This window comes from Grammomys surdaster, unplaced genomic scaffold (assembly GCF_004785775.1).
Source record: "Grammomys surdaster isolate TR1022 unplaced genomic scaffold, NIH_TR_1.0 66, whole genome shotgun sequence".
Taxonomy (NCBI): Eukaryota; Metazoa; Chordata; class Mammalia; order Rodentia; family Muridae; genus Grammomys; species Grammomys surdaster.
In genome coordinates, this window is record NW_021604568.1 from 6,434,227 (window position 1) to 6,457,636 (window position 23,410).

Here is a 23,410-nt window from a genome sequence, read left to right on the forward strand (position 1 = left end):
GAAATGGAAGTGGCAGTGTGCATGTGTACCTGCAATCCCAGCACCTGGGAGGTGGAGGCAGAAAGACCTGGAGTGTAAAGTCAGCCTTGGCTACGTCGTGAGTTTGAGACCAGCTTAGCATGAAGATCCTTCCTCAGCTTTCCCATCTCCTTAAAAAAATCAACTTTGTGCTGGGTGGTGGTGGTGTATGCCTTTAATCCCAGCACTTTGGAGGCAGAGGAAGGCAGATCTCTGTGCGTTTAAGGCTAGCCTGGTCTAAAGAGTGAGTTCTAGGACAGCCAGGGCTTCACAGAGAAACCTTGTCTCAAAAACCAAAAACAACGACGAAAAAAATTTTTTTGCTAATGTTTAAGATACAGTTTGGTAGAAGAGCTTGAACTGAAAGCTTGCCCTTCAGCAGAGACGACACAGAACACAGGTGCTATGTGTGTGGCTTAGTGCTGTTTCCCTAGCATACATATGACCCAAGGATAATCTTTTTTTTTTTTAAGTATAGAATAGAGTTTAGTGCATGGGGAAGGGGGGTGAGGGTGTGGGAGAGAGAGAGAGAGAGAGAGAGAGAGAGAGAGAGAGAGAGAGAGAGAGAGAGAGAGAAGAGACGAGACTGGCCATGAGTGGGTGGAGAGGCAGAGAGGGAGGGGAATGGAGGAGAGAAGGGACAGAGAGGGAAGAGAGGAAGAACAAGAGAGTGAGAACCCCAAGGCTTAATCTTGAACACTAGGAAGCACCCCAAAGCCAAATAAAACAAACCATGGTACTGACTAGTCAAAATGATTGCTAGTCACCATCCAATTAAAAATCAGCTCAACATAGCAAATGCCACGAAGGCAGAGCGGCAGTAGCTAGAGTTGATAGCGGTTTGCTCACTGCCGTTCATGTGGTTGTGGTTTTCAAGTGATTCTTCTGAAGAAACCGCAGCCAAAGATAGCACCTGTGAAGATGGAGCGAGTGCATCCTCACCCTGCCTTCTGCCTGAGACAACACGGAGAAAGGAACTGCTTGGATGGAAGGGCTCGTTCTATGGGGAGAATGCTCTGAAAAGTATTGTTCTGGAGAGTTTGTTCTGTGAGTCTACAAAGTATGTGATGCTGATAAAAATGGTCATTTAAAAAAAAATGTCCCAATTTAAAAACATTCCAGCCGGGCGGTGGTGGCGCACGCCTTTAATCCCAGCACTCGGGAGGCAGAGGCAGGCGGATTTCTGAGTTCGAGGCCAGCCTGGTCTACAGAGTGAGTTCCAGGACAGCCAGGGCTACACAGAGAAACCCTGTCTCGAAAAAACCAAAAAAAAAAAAAAAACATTCCAACAAGGACTGCAGTGTTTTTAAAAATGATTTATTCTTACTTTATCTGTGTTGGTGTTTTGCCTGCATGGGTGCCTGAGTGGAGGTGACAGATGCCCACTCCTCTGGAAGAGCAGCCAGTACTCTCAGCCGCTGAACTATATTCACTCAAGCCCCTGGCTTGCTTTGAAACATTTAAAAGCAAACGTTACATTTATTTATGCATGTATTTGTTCATACTGTGGTCTGCATGTGGAGTTCAGAGGACAGCCTGCAGGCGTCGGCTTTCGTGTGGATTTCAGGGATGGAAATCAAGTCTTCAACCTTGGTGATGATCACCTTTGCCCACTGAGCCATCTCTCTGTCACCTGATTAACTTTCAGTAACAATTTACAGGGAATTTGAAAAAAAATTTTTTGTAGTGATCAATGGGATTGGAGACGGGATAATTTCATAAAAGTCCACTTTTCTATTTAGACATCCTTTCACACAAACCAAGACAGGGCAGCCAGATCTTGTTGAATGGCAACGTTTGCGTCAACCACAAAGCAAGTAAGACATGCAAAGATGTTCAAGGTGACGGAGACCGTGTAGCTGTAAAAGCTGAAAGCATTTGCCACAGGAACAAGCCTGATTGATGCTGGATTCCCAGAACCCATTGGGAGGAGAGGATTAACTTGTGGGAGTCACCAGTCCCCACACATGGGCATGGGGGTCATGCGCATATGCACCCACAAAGCAATTTAAAAAGACACACAGACATGTGGGAGCAGAATACATTTTTTTGTTGTTTCTTTGGCTTTTGTTTTGTGTTGTTTGGTTTGGTTTTGTTGGTGGTGGGGTGTTTGTTTGTTTCAAGATAGGGTTTCCCTATCCTGGATGACCTTGAACTCGATTGTAGATCAGCGTCTGACACCTGTCTGTCTCTTGGAGTTCTGGAATTCACCTGATGGCTACAATGTGCGTGTTTGCCTGAATTCACAGAGCCATTGAGCTATGGAAAGGTGAAGGTCACTGCCTTTAAATGATATCTCAATGAACAACTTTATGAGACAGATTGAGGAAAAATCATTTCATTCCATAAGGAGAAAAATAGATATGGGTGTTCACTTAAGGCACACGCAAAATTTACAAACGAAACTCAGTAGATCAGTAAAGGAAGATGTTAATCAAACCACTCTCCTGGATGCAAGGACCCAAAGCTACCAAGGTGACAAGCCCCAGCGGTGTGTAGGCGGCTTCCAGAGGGTCTTGCCGGGCTGTGGGGTTGTAGGTCAGCCAGGGTTCGTGGCTTCGGCGATCTTCTCGGAATTCCGGAATTCAGGAGATCCTGAGTCAGTGAGTGCCTGTCTCTCTTGTCTTCTGGCCAGTCTTCTGTCCTCTGCCTTGCCGCAGGCTCAAAGCGCCTCCCACCCTACTCCCAACTCTGAGTAGCCCAGCAGGCTGTGGGTCTGACCTGTGTGCTGCTCTCCCTCCATCTTGTCTTCAGCCCTGTGGTCACCCCATTTAACCCCAGTTCTCCCTTTTGTCAGTGGCTGCTTCCCGAGACACTGAAATCCACAAGGACGTTCAGGTGAGGGTCCTAGGGAATGGTTATGTGGGCCTGCTGGCCCTGTAGAAGTCCTGCTATCAAGAGGCTTCTGCTGGCGCGGAGGTCAGGTCAAACCAGGTCCTGGCAGGCCAAGGCACGGGGTTAGGCTTTTGCCGTGAGCAAAGGCCAGTGGGCTGTAATTAAGCTGTGGTTAGGAGTGTAGTGGAGCCCTCGAGCTCTGCAAACAGTAACGTCAGTCCTCTTCCTCCTGGCTTCTCTTCTGTGACTGCTGCTGAGTCAGAACTACTATGGGAATGTACTGAAGACATCTGCAGACCTCCAGACTAATGCTTGCGTCACGTCAGCCAAGCTGGTCCCCGAGTACATCCGGGAAAGTCTGCAGAATGTACATGAAGACGTTACTTCGAGGTAGTGTGTGTGTGTGTGTGTGTGTGTGTGTGTGTGTGTGTGTTGTGCCCTCAAAGCCTCCAGACTACCTGTTTTCCCATAGTGGTCACTGGGGAATTTAACCATTTCTGCTTGACATCCTGCTTGCCCTAACTACTGGGATACCCACAAAGCTTGGCCTCGAACTTCTCGCTCCTCCGCCAAGGACCCCTCAACGATGTGCTGCATCCTTTCCCATTGTAGGAGACGGTCAAGTTCCTCAGACCCTGCCCTGATAGATATTCAAGTTTGTTAATAGATGGGCCCACATATTCTAACCAGCTACGGCTCCTTCTGATCTTACCATTCTCTGACACAGCATTGCCCACTCAGAGAGCAGTTTTCAAAGAGGGTACCTTACTCTTTGCCTCTCCTACACCTCACTCAAGTCCTACTGGGGTCATGAAGCCTTCTCTCCTGTTAGTATTCTGTATTCCACCTCCACAGTTACCTGGAAGCAGCCAGGTATGCTCTTCTCCACAGTTACCTGGCAACAGCCAGGTAGGCCTGCCCACTGTAAAAAAGGGGCCACTTGCCCCCTCCTCTCTCTCCTACTCTCTTACTCCCTTACTCTCTTGCCTCCAGCTTCACTCTGTCCCCTCCCCTCTCCCTCTCCCCTTCCCCCTCTCTCCACATGGTCATGGCTGGCCTCTACTCCTCTACTTCTCTCCCTCTCTCTCTCTCTCTCTCTCTCTCTCTCTCTCTCTCTCTCTCTCTCTCTCTCTTTCTCTCTCTGCCTCTGCCTCTACTACCCTCCTGGTTCCCCTCCCCATTTCCTGAATAAACTCTATTCTCTGCTATATGGGTGTGTGGCTGGTCCCTCAGGGGGAAGAGATGCCTCGGCATGGGCCTGCTGAGACATCCCCTTCCATCACTGGTCCCCATCCATCATCCACACCCCCACCCCCACCCCCACTACAGTCCTTACTCTTGGTGGCACTCAATGTCAGTCATGGAAAGGGTTTTCCAAACTATAGTTTTTACCTCTTCAGTTATAGCATGTGCACCTGGGGAAAGAATACTTTTCCTCTGTGGGACTGTGTAAGGGTATTCTGGGTCATGGCTGGGCAGCTGCCTAGAACCCCAAGAATCTGCGTGAGAACCGGTAGGAGTCTGGCGCACCGTTGGAACCCAGGGTCCTGAAAAGCAGTCTAGTCTCCATAAAACTCCGTCATGTAGGCCAGCCATTACAGCCCTTCCCAAAGTGCCCAGGTAGAGGGTGTGACTAGAGGCCTCAGGGCCTAGGGATTTACATACTAATGAAAGCAAGAGGGCAGAGCAAATTAAGCATGCCTCCCCAGATCCTCCCCCCCCATCTTCCCCCTTTCTCCCTCCCTATTTAACTCGGGACTGCCCTGAGTTTTAGGGGGCGTACTTCCAGATTCATCCACCATCTGCTATGACAATAAACCCTTTTGGAACCAAGGACTTCGTGTCATTGGGGCCTGCCACCGCCAAAGCCTCCAGGCTGCTGGAACCTTAGACCTCCTCCCGCATGTGGGACCCTCCACAGCGTGGAAACCCACTGGGACTCCACAGCTGTGGCCTATTTTTTCCCCACATTCCTCAGTTCCTGACTTTGAGTTGTTTAGCAGCCAGTGCCTTAGATATATTTATTCAACCAATAGTTCAGATGGTTTAAGTCTTGCTACCTTGCACGGTACCTACAACGGTGCACGGCCCTGTTTAGTGAGAGAGACAAGAGCGAAGTGTAGATTTAGTATCTGAGAATTTTCTAGTCTCTGTTTTTAAAAGATGTTCGTTTCCATTTCTCAGGTATATTATGGCTGTGGTCTGGTTGTTCCTGAGCGGCTGGAAAACTGTCAGATTTTGGATCTGGGTTGTGGGAGCGGCAGGGATTGCTATGTGCTTAGCCATCTGGTTGGTGAGAAGGGACGTGTCACTGGGATAGACATGACTAAGGTCCAGGTAAGGTAAAGATTTGGAGGAAAAGGAGAGGTTTTCTGCGGGTCATTCTCTGAGGCTTTAAACTCCTTCCCACTTTTCTTCATGATAATTTGAGAAGCTGAGTTTCTGTTGCTTTCGTTTCTGCTTCCAATGACCTAGAAGTTGAGGACATTGACAGTCGGTGACTGTCCTAGAGAACCTGGTCAGAGGTCTAACCTGGTAGAGAGCTTGTCACAACCCAGTGGCACTTTCTCTTCTTCCTCCATCCTCTGTCCAGAAAGATTTATCATTGGCTAACACTCAGGCCAGGTCACATGGTTGGGAGCTTCTGTCCCAGACTGCTACATATGCATCTCGGGAAGCATGTATGTCTATCCAAAATAACCCAGGGCACAGAAAGCCTGTGGCATTAGTGATAGCACAGCTTTCAGACTAAAACGATGATTACCACATCAGTATTTTTCTTTCTCTAGGCTGAAGTGGCTAAAACCTATCTTGACTATCACATGGAAAAGTTCAGTTTCCAGGCACCCAATGTGACTTTTCTTCACGGCTGCATTGAGAAATTGGTGGAGGCTGGGATCCAGAATGAGAGCTATGATATCATTATGTAGGGCGTTACAATCATTTCTGTTATGAGTAAACCCTGTTTCATTTTGAGCACCTACATGCTACTGCTTTTTGATGAATTGGCTTACCTTTAGGGAATAAAACTAAATGTAGCTTGTCTTCATAAAGGAAAGAACAGGATAAGGTCTCTTTAGTCTACTAACAACATTGCCTGGGCTTCTCCAGCCTCTGGCACAACTGCATGGCCAGGGATAGCTATGGATGCACCCCAACACAAATGTATAAGCTTAAAATATTGTGAGATTCTTTTGGGGGGGTCACACAATTGTGCATTTCTTGGTGTGAGTTTAGTAGAAGACAATGCCACATTGCAGTGTTAACATACTGGCCTGCCAAAGTAAAGCCAGTGAGCTCCTCAAACCAGGCAGACCATGTGCTTGTTAGTTTTTCATGTGTAGCTTGGAACAGACCACAGCAGACCAGACGGTTCCATGGGGGGAAGTTTATTCGGGGCAGAGGGAAGAGAGCACAAGGAGAGAGAGCAGAGAAGTAGAGGAGTAGAGGCCGGCCATGACCATGTGGAGAGAGGGGGAAGGGAAAGGGGGAGGAGAGAGGGGACAGAGAACCTGCAGGCAGTGGGATCAACGGAGCAAGAGAGAGAGGAGGGGGCAGGCAGCCCCTTTTATAGTGGGCAGGCCTACCTGGCTGTTGCCAGGTAACTGTGGAGGTGGAGTTTAGACAGAATGCTAACATTCCCCTGTTTTGGTTTAATTAAAAAAGAAAAATTAGAAAGAGGTGATGGAAGAGGAAATATGAAGCATTTAATTGATGGCAGCTGAGTTTAGGTAATGAGGTAACAGATAATCTGTGAAAGCTTAGTTGTCAATGTAGTCAGAAGTCTGAGAAAGAGTAAACAATAATCTACCAGTTATATATTATTTTTAAAAATGACAGAGTCCACAAGCCAACAGTTCCTGTGGTTTCCATAGTCTCTTGGGTGAAGTCAGTTTGGCTTCCAAGAAGGCAAGAGAGAGAGGAGGGGGCAAGCAGCCCCTTTTATGGTGGGCAGGCCTACCTGGCTGTTGCCAGGTAACTGTGGGGGGAGCATACCTGGCTATTGCCAAGTAACTGTGGAGGTGGAGTTTAGACAGAATACTAACATTCCCCCATTTTGGTTTAATTAAAAAAGAAAAATTAGAAAGAGGTGACGGCGAAGCAGGAATAGGGTCCTTGTGATATCTGGCTACTTCCTGCTGGCATTGGGGGTGGTGTGTCTTTAGGGGGAACCTAGAAGAATGGGTATGGAGGATGTTTGTCCAGTCTTAGGAGAGTTGGCTGTTTCCTGCTGTCCAGGGTCTATGGAGTGAGCCATCTGAGGATAGGTCAGTAGAAGCAGCTGTGTGTGTGACAGGAGATGGAGCATCTGGAGGTTGCTTCTCTGGAGCTGTTCTGGATATGCCTGGACTTGACAAGATGTAGGGAATAAGATTAAGTTCATTTGGGAGAAAGAAAATTTTTTCTAAGATATACATTTGAAACCCAGAAGGATCCTACCCTTTGGAATAGGTAGTAAGTGGGAACTTTAGGCAGATGTACTTATCTGGATGGTGTCTATTTGGTCCATGAGAGGTAGATCTGAGTGGGTTTCCTGTAGCTTATAAGTTTACAAAAGAGATAACAGCATGAGTTAACATGAGCAGTCTTTAAGATGAACCTTTGTTGGATCGTATAGTGGAACGTTATTTTTAGAGTTAGGCAAGTTTATAGGAACTCAGATAATTTAGGACAGTGGGCCAGTGAGAAGAGGAAACATGAAGCATTTAATTGATGGCAACTGTGTTTAGGTAACGAGGTAACAGATAATATCTGTGAAAGCTTAGTTGTCAATGTAGTCAGAAGTCTGAGAAAGAGTAAACAATCTACAAGTTATATATTATTTTAAAAAATGACAGAGTCCACAAGCCAACAGTTCCCATGGTCTCCATAGTCTCTTGGGTGAAGTCAGTTTGGCTTCCAAGTGCAGAAGACACAGGGCTTTTTCTCTGTGGAATGGATATGCGTGACGTGAGAAATGACTTACCTTGGTTTGGGTTAGCTAAGTCATTTGACTCAGAGTATCCAGTTTAGCCCACTGTGTTTGTTCGCATACAATCCAGGCTGTTTGTTCTAGGAGTCTGGTGTCCAAGTCTTCTGAAGCCATCTTGGGTCAACTGTTAGAGGCTTTGGGAACTCTGTTAGCCATAAACTTAAAAATATACTATTAGCAGACTTCTGACAAGATTGAGAGTCATAAGGACTGGTTGTAACTGAATAGAATTTAATAGTAGTAGTGGAAATCTATTAAGACAGAGCCTTTCCTATCCTGTCTTAAGTAACTTTGGCGGATTGTGTAGGCAGAGAAAAGCACATTTTTGTATTAGCAAAGAAACATTTGACTAGGACCAGAATAAGAAAGCTGGCAACAGTGTCATACGATTGTACAGCTGGTGGGTTGGAGCATAGGTGCTTTGGGTCAGGTCTGCGGGCGGCAGCGACAGGGTAGGACTTCCTACTAGTGGCCAGAAGTCACTGTTCAGTGTCTCTGGCAGCTAGAGTTTGCAGTGGGCAAGGAAAATCAAGCGTGTTTATCAAAGCGTGAAAATCACAGCAATGTTTATGTCAGCTGTTCTTGTGGCAGAAGGCACCACTAACACTCACTTTACAGGTCCCAGGCAGAGAGAGAGAGAAAGCCTCCCTCTGCACCAATGATGTTCCCTGGGTGTGTGGAGAGGTATGGGGGAAGGGGATCTCTCAGTGGGCCCATGCTTAGGCATCTCTTCTCCCTGAGGAACCAGTCACACACCGGTATAGCATTGAGTTTATTCAGGGCAAAGGGCAAAGGTGGAGGAAGAGAGGTAGAGGAAGATGGGGGAGAAAGAGAGAGAGAGAGAGAGAGAGAGAGAGAGAGAGAGAGGAGAGAAGTAGAGGAGTAGAGGCCAGCCATGACCACGTGGAGAGAGGAGGAATGGGGGAGGGGCAAGGGGGACAGAGAGAAGCTAGAGGCAAGAGAGCAAGAGGGTAAGAGATTAAGAGAGTAAGAGAGAGAGGAGGGGGGCAAGCAGCCCCTTTTATAGTGAGCAGGCCTACCTGGCTGTTGCCAGGTAACTGTGGAGGTGGAGTTTAGACAGAATACTAACACCCTATATCTCACGATGCTGTTTCTGACACCAGGATATCTTATCTCTGGGAAATCTACAATGGAATTTTTATATGGATGCTTTTTTAAAGAGGAAATTTCCAGGAACTTCACAGCCTCCTGTGGATAATGAGGTTTGTCTCTTTATGAAAAAAAAAAAAGAGCATTCTGGGACTTGTAAGGCTGAAGGTATAGTTCAGGAGTAGACGTGTGATTCCTGTGCATAAAGCTTGATCTCTAACACTGTAAAAGAAAATTTCTGAGATTTTTTTAGCTTATGGAGCCTTATGGAGCTCAAGTAGAAGTCTCTATGGTGGGCTGAGGATGGAGCTCAGGGCTTTAGAGCGCTGGCTGATCCCCCTTAGCACCCAGGTTCGACTTCTAGCACTTTCATGGTAGCTTACAACCATCTGTAATTCCAGTTCTGAGCCCTAATGCCCTCTTCTGGTTCCCAAGGGCACCAGAGCATAAACATATGTGCAGGCAAACACTTGGGCACACGTAAAATAATAAATGTAAAAGTATCTGTGTAAGAATGATTTCATGCCATTGCTAGAATGCCATTTTATAGATCAGCTTCTGATGTCACTGAGATCAACTGACAGACGCTAAACATCACTACAGAATACAGACTCCCATGCTTTGGAAATGAGCTAAATAACACCTTAAATTCCTGTTGACTCCTTTGACCTAGATGTTAAGGACACAGAAAAACTTTAATGTGTAATAATACCACCGTACATCACTGTAATTTTTCTTTTCTTCCTTTCTTCCCCCCAACTCCTGAAACAGGGTTTCTCTATGTAGCCCAGCTCTCCTCAAACTCACTTTGTAGACCAGGCTAGCCTCAAACTCACAGAGATCCACCTGCCTTTGCCTCCTGGGATTAATGGAGGCACCACTACTGCCTAGCTTTACTACTATAATTTTTCAAGGGATGAGACTGTAAATTCTATGGGTGTCTGCTGTTTCTTGTCTGGACACCTAGGACTGTGTTCCTCTTGGACTAGCTATAAATTTAGGCAACCTGAATGTATTTAGGAGAGATACTCATTTTTCCCCTCCTATGTTCTTGCTTATTTAAAATGACTTTATTTTATTTGAATGTTTTATATAAATGTTTTGTCTATATGCACACATGTGCACCACATGTGTGTCTGGTGCCCACCGAGATCAGAACTGGACTCACACAATGTGGATGTTCAAGACTGAACTTGGGTCGGCTACATCAAAGGTTCTCAACCTGTGGTTCTCGGCCCCTTTGGAGTCACACATCATACTTCCGGTTTATATTACAACTCATAACAGTAGCAAAATTACAGTTATGAAGTAGCAATGAAAGACTTTTATGGTTGAGGGTCATCACATGAGGAACTGTTTAAAGGGCTATAGGATTACGAAGGGTGGGGGCCTTTGCTTTCCGTTCTTACAGAGTCTACAAGAGAGACAAGTGCATCGTAATCTCTGAGCCATCTCTCCAGCCCAGTTTTTGCTCATGAGTTTCATCATGGCATGTGTATGGTGGTGGTGGTGGTGGTGGTGTTTGTGTGTGCACGCGCACACGCACAAGTGTACACGGAGACCAGAAGGTGATGTCAGATGTCATCTTGTGTAGCCCTCAACTTTATTTTTTGAGATATGGTCCCTCACTGAACCTAGAACTCACCAAATTGGGTAGGATTGCTGTCTGATCAGCTCTGGGGACTTACCTATCTGCCCCTCAGATCTGGGGTTATGAACGCAAACCATGTTGGGCTTTTGTGGATGCTGAAAACTGGAACTCAGCAGGTACTCATAGAGCCAGCACTTGACCCAAGTATCTATCTGCCCACCCTCACTACTGCATTCCCATAGGCACAGACTGTGCATTCAGAGGCCATTCACCCTCTCTTCATCCTCTCAGGCCTCTCTACTTTCTTCTGACTCCCTTCTGATTCTTAGGAAGCATTATGTTGGATAGGACACTGGAGAAATAAATGCCTCTGTCTCCGTGTTTTGCGTTTAACAAGGGAAGCAGCTGTTATTTGTTCAAAGGTCAGTTTGGTCAGTGTCAGCTCAAACTCTGGGATTTTGAAACCCATCTCCTATGCTCATCAAATTTTTTTGTTGGTTTTTTTTTTGTTGTTGTTGTTTTTTTATCTAGAACCAATATAATCTTTAACCTTGCTCAGATGTGCACTGCTCTCTTTCAGCACGGTGGGGAGCTCTATTTCAGTGACGTCTATGCTAGCCTTGAAGTGCCAGAAGACATCAAGTCGCACAAAGTTTTATGGGGTATGTGTTCTTGTTTTACTCCTATCAGTTATTGTTGACCAGTATAGAGCTCCATCCTGGAAGTAAGGTGGGATGGACCACTGGACAGGAGAGCAAACAGTGTAAGGCCAGAAGGTTCTGTTCTTTTTCCGCCACTCAAAAGCAATATGAGGGCTGCTGAGATGGCTCAGTGGGTAAAGGCATTTGTGGTCATTCAGGGATTTACCACTGTGAACAGACACCATGATCAAGGCAAGTCTTATAAAGGATGAAACCTAATGGAGCTGGCTTACAGGTTCAGAGGTTCAGTCAACTATCTTCAAGGTGGGAGCATGACAGCATCTAGGCAGGCATGGTGCAGGCAGAGCTGAGAGTTCTACATCTTCATCTGAAGGCTGCTAGTGGAAGACTGACTTCCAGGCAGCTAGGATGAAGGTCTCAAGGCCCACACCCACAGTGACACACCTACTCTAACAAGATCACACCTACTAATAGTGTCAATCCCTGGGCCAAGCATATACAAAACATCACATGGTCCCAGGCTGGCAACCCAAGTTTGATCCCTGGAACTCATGTAAAGGTGAGAGAACAGATTCCATAGACCTATTCTCTGATGTCCACATGTGCATTGTGGCACATCTGTCCACATGTATACACACATACCCATGCACACACACACACACAATATAAACTTTTCAAAGAGTGATATGATCTTAGGCAATTTAATTTATGTTATTGTTTTTTAACTGTACAATGAAAATAATAGCACAGACTACTTTTGAAACTATTTTGAAGAATAAATGAGATAGAGTGTCCCTTTATTGTCATTAAGAGTTACTAGAAGCTGAGGAGATGAATGCACATGCTCATGATTAGCCTGACTGTAAAATAAAACTTCTTACATTTAAGCTGCAAGTTGTGGTACATGCCTGTAATCTCGGCTCTTTGGGGATGGAAGCAACAGGATCAGTGCCCATTCAAGGCTTGCGTGTGCTACACAATGAGACATTGTCTCAAAAAAAAACAAATCTTATTTTTTAAAATAAATTGTGTTAACCTCTTTATTATACAATAATATAAATGGCTAATGTTAAAAAGCAGGAAAATAGACCAGGTATGGTGGTGCATGCTGCCTCTTAATTCCAGCATTTAAGAGGCAGAGGCAGGTGGATGTCTTGTGAGTTCAAGGCCAACCTGGTCTACAAAGCAAGTTGCAGGATTGTCTGGGCTATACAGAGAAATCTTGTCTCAAAACAACAACAAAACAAAACAGCAGGAAAATAGGACCTATGGGATGACTCAAAAGGTAATTCACTTGCCTTCATGCCTGCTGAACTGAGTTCAACCACTAGTACCTGAAACAGTAACTTTTATTCACCAAATGTAATTGTCGTCTTGGGAGTTTACTTCTGAACAAGCTCTAGTTCTTAGTCAACTCTGGCTGATCAGTTCAGGTCAACTGTTCTGGCTCAAAACTCCTCTCCAAACTGACTGATTCAATCTGGCTTCTCACTGAATTGCTTTACTTGGCCTCAAACTAACTCTGGCAATTTGTTCTAATCTTCCAGCTCCTTCTTATTCTCTGGCTTCAGCTGCCTCTGCTGCATGAACTGACCAGAACTGAACTCCACTCTGCCTCCTCACTGTAAAACTGTTCCTGTGAAACTGCCTCTTCTCTCTCTCTTTCCCTGCCCTGCTCTTTCCTGTCTGTTCTTGTGAGAGTCTGCTGTATCCTATCTCTGACTCGTTCTGCCAGATCTTTCTCTGATTCATCATTTTGCCCATTGATTAGGTACTACTTTCAGACTTGGCTGCTTCCTTCTACAAACTAATTTTACCTTAAAGGTGTGTACTAAGGACATGTCTGTATTCCAGCCAGAGAGATTAAAGGTGTGTGGCATGTTTGCATTCTAGCCGGATCACACAGACCTTTGCATGTGATCCCTTGCTATAACAGCCATGCTACTGGATTAAAATTCCTCTACAAGAACCCACGTGAAAAGTGAATGGAGGGAATGAATTCTACAGAATTGATCTCTCTGATCTCCATATGTGTGTTATGCCATGTGTGCCTCAGACAAGAATATGTATGCGTGTGTGCATGTGTGTGTGTGTGTGTGTATATATATATATATATATATATATATATATATCTCAGAGAATATGAGATTGCTCAGTGAGTAAAGATACTTGCCAAGTCTGACAACCTGCGTTTGATCCCCATGGCAGAATGAGAAAACTAACTCCTGAAAGTTGTCATCCAGTCTCCACACTGTAGCATGCGCAGTTTCACACACACAGAAAACCAACAAACACAAACAGATAAACAAGCAAGCCAGGTCTTGTGGCGCACACCTTTAATTCTAGCACTTGGGAGGCAGAGTCAAGCAGATCTCTGAGCTCAAGGCCTGGTTTCCATAAAACAGTGGTTCTTAACCTGTGGGTTGTGGTCCCATTGAGGGTTGAAAGACCCTTTCACAGGGGTCACCTAAGACCATCAGAAAACACAGATGTTTACATTACGATTCATAACAGTAGCAAAATCACAGTTACAAAATAACAACAAAAATAATGTTATGATTGAGGTCACCACAAACATGAGGAACTGTATTAAAGGATCAAAGCATTAGGAAGGTTGGGAACCACTGACATAGAAAGTTCCAGGCTAGCCAGGGGTACATAGTGAGAGCCTGTCTCTTAAAAAAACAAAGGCAAGATAATGAATAAGTAAAGTGATTAAAACAAAACATTTTTAAAAATACAAAAAAAATGTATCTGCTAAGTCCAATTTATTTTATGTAAATTAATATTTTGCTTGCATGTAGATCTGTGTACATGTGTATGCCTGGTGCCTGTGGAGGCCATATGAGGGTGTCTAATCACCTAGAACTGGAGTTAGGGACAATTGTGAGTTGCTGTGTAGGTGCTCCACCGTGGCCAGCTGGATCCTACATCTTAAAACTATGTCCTAGTTAAGTGTTCAAGCTACAAGTGCCCTTAGTACTGCTTTATATAGTGATTTCTCTCTGTCTTTCTCTTTTAAGGGGAATGCCTGGGTGGTACTCTGTACTGGAAGGATCTTGCCGTCATTGCCCCCAAAATTGGATTCTGCCCTCCACGCTTGGTCACTGCCAATATCATTATGGTTGAAAACAAGGAACTAGAAAAGGTTCTTGGTAAGAAGCAGCTTGCAAGGTGGATGGTTTCAACTGGGCGGTTAGTTTCATCTTGATTCTCGCCGAGGGAAACTGCTCCTCTCCAGGTGTCTACCTTGTCTCCTGAACAATTGCAGCCTCTTCCCCAGGGTGACATTTAATAAAGCATCTTGAGGAAAATCAGGAAATAGACTGAAGTGCCCAGAAAGATCATTAATGGCTCGCAGTGAGGAAAATCACCTTTACAGTATGCTCTGTCTTCCTCTGTCAAATGCTGCTGGCGGCTGGAAGGGAGCAGGTCCTGGGTGTGTCTGCTTTCAGGTGACTGTCGCTTTGTGTCTGCCACATTCCACCTCTTCAAACTCCCTCAGACAGAGCCAGCAGAACGATGCTGTTTACAATGGAGGAATCCTGGGGCATGAAAAGGAACTAATCTTTGATGCAAATTTTAAATTCAAGGTAAAAAAGAAAAGAAAAGAAGGAAAGAAAGGAAGGAAGAAAGGAAAGAAGGAAGGAAGGAAGGAAGGAAGGAACGAAGGAACGAAGGAAGGAAAGAAGGAAGGAAGGAAGGAACGAAGGAAGGAAAGAAGGAAGGAAGGAAGCTGCCCCTTAGGCTGGCAGTATGGCTAAATGGTAGAGCACTGAATGCCAGGATGTGCAAGACCCCAGGTTCCATCTGCAGCTTGGGCACCAGCAGGGCCAGTATCCAGGACTCTGGTAGCCTTCTCTCTACTCTTGCTCTTGTGCCCACCCCTCAGCCCCAGAACCTTCCCTGGATCTTGAATTTGACCTTGACTTGCTATTCTAATGTTGTTTGACCTTGACTTGCTATTCTAATGTTGTTTGACCTTGACTTGCTATTCTAATGTTGTTTGACCTTGACTTGCTATTCTAATGTTGTTTGGTTTGTGTATTTTTTTGTTTTGTTTTTACATAGAGTAGAATAGTAAACTTTTTATACCTTCTTCTCTTGACCAGTCATTCAAAGGTATAGAAATGAGCACACCCTTTTAATTACTTTAAAATATTTTAGGTTTAACCAGTGCTTCAAGTTTGGGATTCCTAGTAAGAACAAACTATCTAGATGAATACTCAGTGGCGAACCCTGTAAATGCTTCAGCTAGTTTAGAGAGGCAGGGATACCTTCAGAGCCCCTCACCAGTGGAGAGATCAGAGACATACTGCTCTGTATTCCTGGGGCTTCGGTTAGCTGTCTGGGTTCTCTTTTCTTCCATGAGGCCTTTGTCAAATGTCCATTACCTGAAATTCACAGCCTTTGTGTACTCTGATACTTGGAAATGTTTACTTATTCTGGGCCACATCCTGGAAAGCCACGCTTCAAGATTCTCTATGGCTGTCTGACCCTCAGGGTCACTTAAAATCCTGCTGAGTCTAGTCTTCTTGCAGTTCCAGCGATTCACCATGTATTCCTTCAGAAAACTTTACTAGGCTCCCTGAGAAGTAAATGAACAATTATATTACAGAAAAAAACTGGATAATAATATAGTATTTTAAATTTTTAAAAACTGTCTTTTTGGTGTTGCAAATATTAATGGCATTGATAAAAATGAGCCGTCAAACCGGCTAGAAACCAGTATTTTCAGGCTCTGTAGTCACAGCCAGATCTTACTTTGTATAATGTCAGTTGACAGGAAGAGAACTAGGACCTAGTAGGAGTCACACGGATAATTTCCTTTTCTGTAGTAAAATATGAATGTTACTTAATTAATAATTTTAAATTATTAATTAAAAATTAATAACCCTGGCTAACTTTTCTATAGTATAGCTTAAATACTCAAGCAACATCGGCTCTTGGGATTGGAGAGCTCGGTGGTTGACATCCTTTTTGCTCTTCCAGAGGACTTCTGGGCTCAGTTCTCACAACCCACATGGCACGTAACAACTCTATAAAGCAGTTCCAGGGAAGCTGATGATCTGTTCTGTCCTCCATGTCTCATAAATAAAATAAAAAGAAGTAAAGCTCAAAAACAAAGCGAAACAAAGAAACAACTAATTTTAAAGGACCAGGGCTGAAGCTGATTTATTGTCACCATTCCTGCTTAAGTCGTCTGAGTCTCCTTACAATGGGCAGTTCTAATAGACTGTGGGTCTCTTATGGCTCAGGCTTTACCCTGAGACAAGCCAGACCTTTTGAAATGTATCTTTTGTTCTCTCGGAGGAGGACTAGGTAAGGCCAAGGGGCGGTGGGTGGGAATAGAGGGTTGATAATTGACTCCTTAGAATTTATCTATGTGAAGATATTTTATGTTTATGAGAGTGTTTGGCCTTCATTCATATGTGTGCCCCAAATATGTTCCTGGTGCCTGAGACCAGAAGGCATTTGATCCTCTGGACCTGGAGTTTGCACAGTTCTGAGCCACCTTGTGAGGCTGGGAACAGAGCCAGGGTCTTCTGGAAGAGCAGCATTTTCTCCTAACAACTGAACCATCCTTCAGTTCCATCTTTAGTTTTGCTATAACCTCTAAAAAAATTTAAATTACTTTATCATTTATTTTCAGCATTTTCTTTTAACTTAGATGTAGCTGTAGAGGTTTTACAAGTTTTTTTTTTATTATGTTTCAGTAATTATAAGATCTTATAAGTTTTGTAAATTACCAATTTTATTATTTCTTTTTTAAAGGAAAGGTGATTTAAAATGCCAGTTTAAGCAGCCTCTTATTTGTGTGGGACATACTGTAATCTCAGTACTTGGGAGGCTGAGGCAGGAGGATCATTACAAGCTGGAAGATATCGCAGAAAAGCTCTCAGAAAGCAAACATAAAAAATTCTATTACCTACGACTTCAAGTTAGTGTGAAAAATAAACCATGGTATCTTACAGCTATCCTTAACTCCAGTTCTTCTGGCTCTTGCAATTTAGCTAACATACTGGAATTAACTAGCTGGATTACCAAGTAATGTGTACCTCTAAACAGTTCCCTTTATCTTAGATTAGGTATGGAAGGAGTGTCAGGGAGAAAAGATGTCCAACAAATTATTGGACCAAACCACGGCTATAAAGCAAATGCCTTCAGGGATCTAAAGCCAGTAAAACAAACTGAAAGGCCAAGAACCTAAAAGCTTTCTAACCAATGGGACCCTAAGAAGCAGCTCAGAATAAACAGATGGATGAGCATCTGACAAGGGAGAGCCCAGCAGGACTCCTCAGCATCCACCAGAGAGGCAGTACCCTGTGTCCTCCTTAGCGCCGGGACTAAAGGCATGTTCCACCACTGCCCAGTTCAAGATATTTTCTTTCTAATAAGACTGAAGAGGTGGTCTGGCAAGATGGCTCAGCAGGTAAGGGTGCTTGCCCGTGAAGGCCTGGCAACCTGAGTTTGATTTCCAGAACTCATGGAGGAAAGAACTCACATTTCAAGATTATACAACCCCCCCCCAACAGAACAAATGTTACCAAGATGGCGTCTTTGATACTCATCTTTTGCTGCCCCTTAGGAAGGTGTAGCTGTTGAAGTGAATGAGGAGACGGTAGCTGTCTTGAAGAATTCGCGTTTTGCTCATGATTTTCTCTTCACACCTGTTGAAGTCACCCTGCCAGCTCCCCAGGGCTGTTCTGAGTTAGAAACAAAGGTTTGTTTGACTTTGGTTCCTACTTCAATCAGGTCCCTTGAAACAACAATCTACAGGCTCTACCAAGACTGAGGTTTTCTTTGCAGTTGGCCACTGCAACCCATTTCTAGAATATTTGCATGGATAAATGATTTGATTTTATTTTGTAAATTCTTTCTATTTAAAGATTTTATTTTGTTTCATGTGTATGGATGTTTTGCCCAAATGTATGTCTGTGAACTGTCTGCATTGCCCACAGAAGCCAGAATCCCCCAAAACTCAAGTTTTAGATGGTTGGTAGCTGCCATGAGGGTGCTGGGAATCAAACCCTGAAAGAGCAGCCAGTGCTTAACCACCAAGCCATCTCTTAAATTCTTTCTCTCCCTAATTCCTAACATGTCAATAATAACCTTTGAGTTTTTGGAATAGCTGTGAATTACCTGAAGGTATCCATAAGCCTCCTACAACTGTGTTTATATATATACTTTCTTGGGAAACTACCTGTCACTTTGACCAAGTTTTCAAAACAGGGGTTGGAGATTTAGCTCTGTGGTAAAGTGTTTGCCTAGCAAGCCCAAGGCCCTGGGTTGGGTCCTCAACTTCCAGGGTGGGAGTGAGGGTGGGGAAAAAAAAAGGACTATCAAAAGCAAGCTTTTAAAAGAGCCCCAGATACAAAACAGGTTAAGAATTGCCACAAAACACCTTACATGTTGGACTCAGTACCACACACACCCATAATTCTAGCGACTAAGCATGAGGGGAGAGCAGTACCTGAATCCAGGAGTTCAAGACCAATGTGGGCAATAAAACAAGACCTTGTCTCAAAGCAAATCCTACCCCAGGTGAACGTTTTAAACGCCTATGTTTCCTTTTGGAAGTCACCAAATCTAAGATAAAATTAATATAGTTCTCATTAATCATTAAAAAAATGTAAAAAGTTTTTTTAAAATTATTTTATTTTATTTCTATGAGTGTTTTGTCTACACATATGTCTGCACCACATTTGGGCTTGGTCCCCCTTCAGAGGCTAGAAGAGGGCATCCAGTTCCCCTGGGACTGGATGAGTTAAGAGCTGCCATGTGAGTGCTGGGACTTGAACCTGTATCCTCTGGAAGAACAGTTGATGCTGAGTCATCACTCTAGCACTAAGAATGGGAGGATTTCAGCATTTCATTTACTTATTCACTTACTATGTATTTGTTTAGTGTGTGTGTATGTATGTATGTATTTGTGTGTGTGTGTTGGTATGCATGTCACAGTGCACATGCAGAGGTTAGAGAACAGTTTGTGGAAGTTGGTTCTCGCTTTCATCATATGGTGTCTAGTTAAACTCAACTTTGACAGCAAGCACTTTCACCTGCAGAACCATGTGTCAGGTCCACATTTTAAACATTTAGAAATGTATAATTCAGTGGCATTTGGTCTAATTAATGTTTTTAAAATCCTGGCTAACTTCACTATAAGATAGCTTAAATACTCAAGAAAAGTTGGGTCTGGAGAGATGGGAGAGTGGTTAAGAGCACTGATTGCTCTTCCAGAGGTCCTGAGTTCAAATCCCAGCACCCATCTGTATTGGGATCCGATGCCCTTTTCTGGTGTGTCTGAAGACAGCTACAGCATACTCATATGCATAAAATAAATACATAATTAAAAAAAAAAAGAAATGTTGGGACCGGGCAGTGGTGGCGCATGCCTTTAATCCCAGCACTTGGGAAGCAGAGGCAGGTGGGTTTCTGTGTTCAAGGCCAGCCTGGTCTACAGAGTGAGTTCCAGGACAGCCAGGGCTACACAGAGAAACCCTGTCTCCAAAAACCAAAAAAAAAAAAAAAAAAAAAAAAGAAAGGAAGGAAGGAAGGAAGGAAGGAAGAAATGTTGGCTCTTTTGGGATTGGAGAGATAGCTCAGGTGTTAAGAATCATGTTTGCTCTTCCAGAGGACTTAATGGGCTCAGTTCTCAGAACCCACATGGCACATAACAACTCTATAAAGTTCTAGAGGAGCTGATGACCTATTCTGACCTCCATGTCTGAGGCAAAATACCCATACACATAAAATAAAAAGAAGTAAAGCTCAAAAACAAAGCAAAACAAGCAACAACTAACTTTAGAGTAAAGGATCAGGGCTGAAGCTGATTTATTGTCACCATTCCTGCTTAAGTCATCTGAGTCTCCTTACAATGGGCAGTTCTAATAGACTGTGGGTCTCTTATGGCTCAGGCTTTACCCTGAGACAAGCCAGACCTCTTTTGAAATGTATCTTTTGTTCTCTCGGAGGAGAACTAGGTAAGGCCAGGGGGCGGTGGGTGGGAATAGACAGTTGATAGTTGTCCAGCCACGGAGACTCCTCAGGAACTTTTGACCCCTCACACCCAGTGAGCAGCTGTTTCCCAGTTTCTCCTGACTGGCTCTTAGCAGTGGCTGGTGGTTTTAACTCCATGGTTCCACCTTTTTTGGACATTTCTCATGAGTGGATCCATGTGTACATGATCTTTTGTATCTGACCTTTCACCTGTGTTTCCAAGGCTGCTTCGTGGATCATGTTCCACTGTCTTGCTCCTCTTGAAGCAGGGCTGGAACACATTGGTTTATCTGTCATTCACTTGATGGCTGCTGTCCTGCTTCTTGTAGATTATTAACAGTACTATTAGAGACACGGGCATGCAGATACTCGTTTGACTTTCTGCTTTCAAAGACTTGCATCGGTACTGAAGAATTTTTTTCAAATATTTACTTATTTATTTTATGGATATGATGAGTACACCATTGCTCTCTTCAGACACACCAGAAGAGGGCATCAGATCCCATCACAGATGGTTGTGAGCCACCATGTGGTTGCTGGGAATTGAACTCAGGACCTCAGGAAGAGCAATCAGCGTTCTTAATCCGAGCCATCTCTGCAGCCTTTCTTTTTCATTTCTAACTTTTGGTGGCTTTTGATGTGATTTGCTTTTGAGACAGGATCTCACTGTGTAGCCTGGGCCAGCCTGGAACTCAATATGTAGACTAGGTTGGTCTTGAACTCACTGAGGTCCACTTGTCCTGTACTGGGGTTAAAAGGCATAGGACACCATTTTCGGTCATGTCCCTACCTTGTAAGGAACCTCCCTGTCTTCCCCAGTTGCTGCACCACTTTGTATCCTTAATACTGTCACCAGAACACAGTAGTCCTGTCGCCAGTCACCACGCATACCACGAGCAGGAACAGAGTGGAATCTCTAAGCTGTGCTTACGCAGAAAGTAGGTGATCTGAGATGGCCGTGGACCAATACTCTAAAAACTGCCTTCCCTTATCTACATCCTGCAGACTTTAGCAGATCAGAGGGGACAAAGGCCATCAGTCCCCAGTGCATTCTTACCCCTTTTGTCAGGTGGCCAGCCTTGTCCCTGAGATCTATGATGTCAGTGCCGCTGTCCTTATCATCTCTGACCCTCTCCCCTTGTTCTCTGAACATCTGGACGAAGTGTTGTAAGCATCTCCCTTTATCGTCCTAGACTCCTCCAGGGTCATCTGGCCTAGGGAGGTAACTTGAACAAACAAGCCAGTAACGCCATGTAGACGTAAATCTAGCAAGAACATGTCTGTGCAGACTCTCTCTCTCTTTTTTTTTAATATGAGGTACAAACATGCCCTCGGAATATAGATTGCAAAAGTGTTGTCATCTGTCGCTCCTGTCCCACTGTGGAGTAATGACTCCTGTAAGTCTGTCCTGATGAGCAACAGCTTTCTGCTGCTGTGCAGCCAGCAGCCAGCACGACTTCTCCTCAATATGGGAGTGTTCTGGGGTAAAGCCGTACACACCAGCGCATTCCCTGTGCACCAGCAAGCAGCTGTGCTGAGAAAGATTTTTAATAAAGGAAAACTTGGAAGACTTCCCTGAGGCTAGAAGGTTCAGGAGCTAGAATGCAAGAAAAGATAGAAACTGAAGAAATCAGGGGTTGGAGAGGGGGAAGAAGCTAGAGAAGTTGACCTCCATTTCTTCACCTCAAAGATGATTTTATGAACACTTTAACCTTTGTTAGGTCTGTTTTATTCATTTGTTTCTTAATGTTAGCTTTTTTTTCACATTTATTTTATGTGTATAAGTGTTTGCATGTCTGGATGTATGTGTGCCACCTATGTGCCTGGTGCCTGCAGAGGTCAGAAGAAGGTGTCTGGTTCCCTGGAACAGAGTCATAGACAGTTGTGAGCCACCCACCCTGCATGAGCCTCGATGGGGAGGTTGCAGGGTTTTGATCTGCATCTCTTTCTGTCTCCACCCCACACATTAGGATTACAGACGTAGACCACCATTGCTGGCTTCACATCTAACCATGTGAAGGTTAGGGGGAGGAGGGAGCCCCCAAGAACTAACAGGAAAAAGCCCAGGGAGCAGCCCTGTGGTCTGGTTCATGCATGTGCACATGTGGGGTGCTCAGTAGCTTCTGTGTCATGATGTGCAGACCGACCATGTCTCTCCTGCAGGCCCTTTCTTCCATCCTTCCCATTCCAGCCCACTGCCTGCTAATTTAAAGCATCCAATAAAATATATCTGTTAGCCATATATGAGAGACAAGCCCCAACCTCAAAACATTTGGGGACTCTTGTATTTAGAATATGAATCTGTAAGAAGCCCAAGGGCATGATGGATCATTTTCTGGTAGAAGAGGCTTAGGAGTCCCAGTTTTTATACTACAGAGCCTGTAACATTTCATTCCAAATATCAGCTAGTCACGGTTTTACTTCATTTATTAAATAATCATCATTCCTCCAGTGTTTTGGAATGCTGCCTTGTATTGTATTCTAATTTTTAAAGCAACAGTATTTTATTTTTATTTATTTTGTGTGTACAGGTTGAAGTCAAAGAACAATTTGTAGACATTAGCTTGTTCACCCTTTTCAGGATTTTTCTTTTTGTTTGTTTTCCTATCTTCAGGACAGGGTTTCTATGTATAGAACTGGCTGACCTGAAACTTGCTTTTTACACCAGGCTGGCCTCGAACTCAGAGATCCGCGCCTGCCTCCACCTCCCAAGTGCTAGGATTAAAGGCGTGTGCCACTGCCACCCAGACTTCTTTTCAGGATTTTATAATTGTTCTCCTCGGTGCCCTTTACTCTGGTCTCAGAAATGATCTTTCTCTAAAAAATTTTCACTTTTCTGTTGTTTGTACTTAGCTGTAGTTTATACAGTGAGAATACATAGATATGCAGGTAAACCTTGTGGAATTTCCCCCGCCCAGAGAGTCAAGTTTATTAGAGACCCTCTGTGAGACCATCCAGTCCTCATCCAGGTCTGCACACAGTACGGATGGACTTACTGACATGCCTACATAGTACTAGGCCGCAGCAATACTGATGGGAGCCTCAACACGTGGGCCAGAAAGAGGAGCCTGTATGTGGAACAAGCCGTAAGTGACTGTATTCTAGCCGGAATGTGTCTGTTTATCTCAGGGATTTATCAGACAGGCTGCTGCTGCATTCCTGGGGCTGGCTCTGTAGTGCTGTGCTCAGTACTGCTCTAATAGTCCTTACCTGCAGTGCTGT

General features: G+C 44.3%; 1 protein-coding gene across 1 annotated transcript in view; it reads left to right on the top strand.

The window, feature by feature from the left end:
- Nucleotides 1-2,381: 2,381 nt before the first annotated feature.
- Nucleotides 2,382-23,410, top strand: part of As3mt (arsenite methyltransferase) — a 29,759-nt gene continuing 8,730 nt past the window's right edge. The window contains 10 exon segments of the mRNA XM_028773393.1: nucleotides 2,382-2,621; nucleotides 2,800-2,856; nucleotides 3,116-3,250; nucleotides 5,038-5,190; nucleotides 5,643-5,779; nucleotides 11,058-11,188; nucleotides 14,212-14,343; nucleotides 14,644-14,713; nucleotides 14,715-14,781; nucleotides 17,778-17,912. Coding sequence (XP_028629226.1) covers nucleotides 2,382-2,621; nucleotides 2,800-2,856; nucleotides 3,116-3,250; nucleotides 5,038-5,190; nucleotides 5,643-5,779; nucleotides 11,058-11,188; nucleotides 14,212-14,343; nucleotides 14,644-14,713; nucleotides 14,715-14,781; nucleotides 17,778-17,912 — 1,257 coding nt within the window.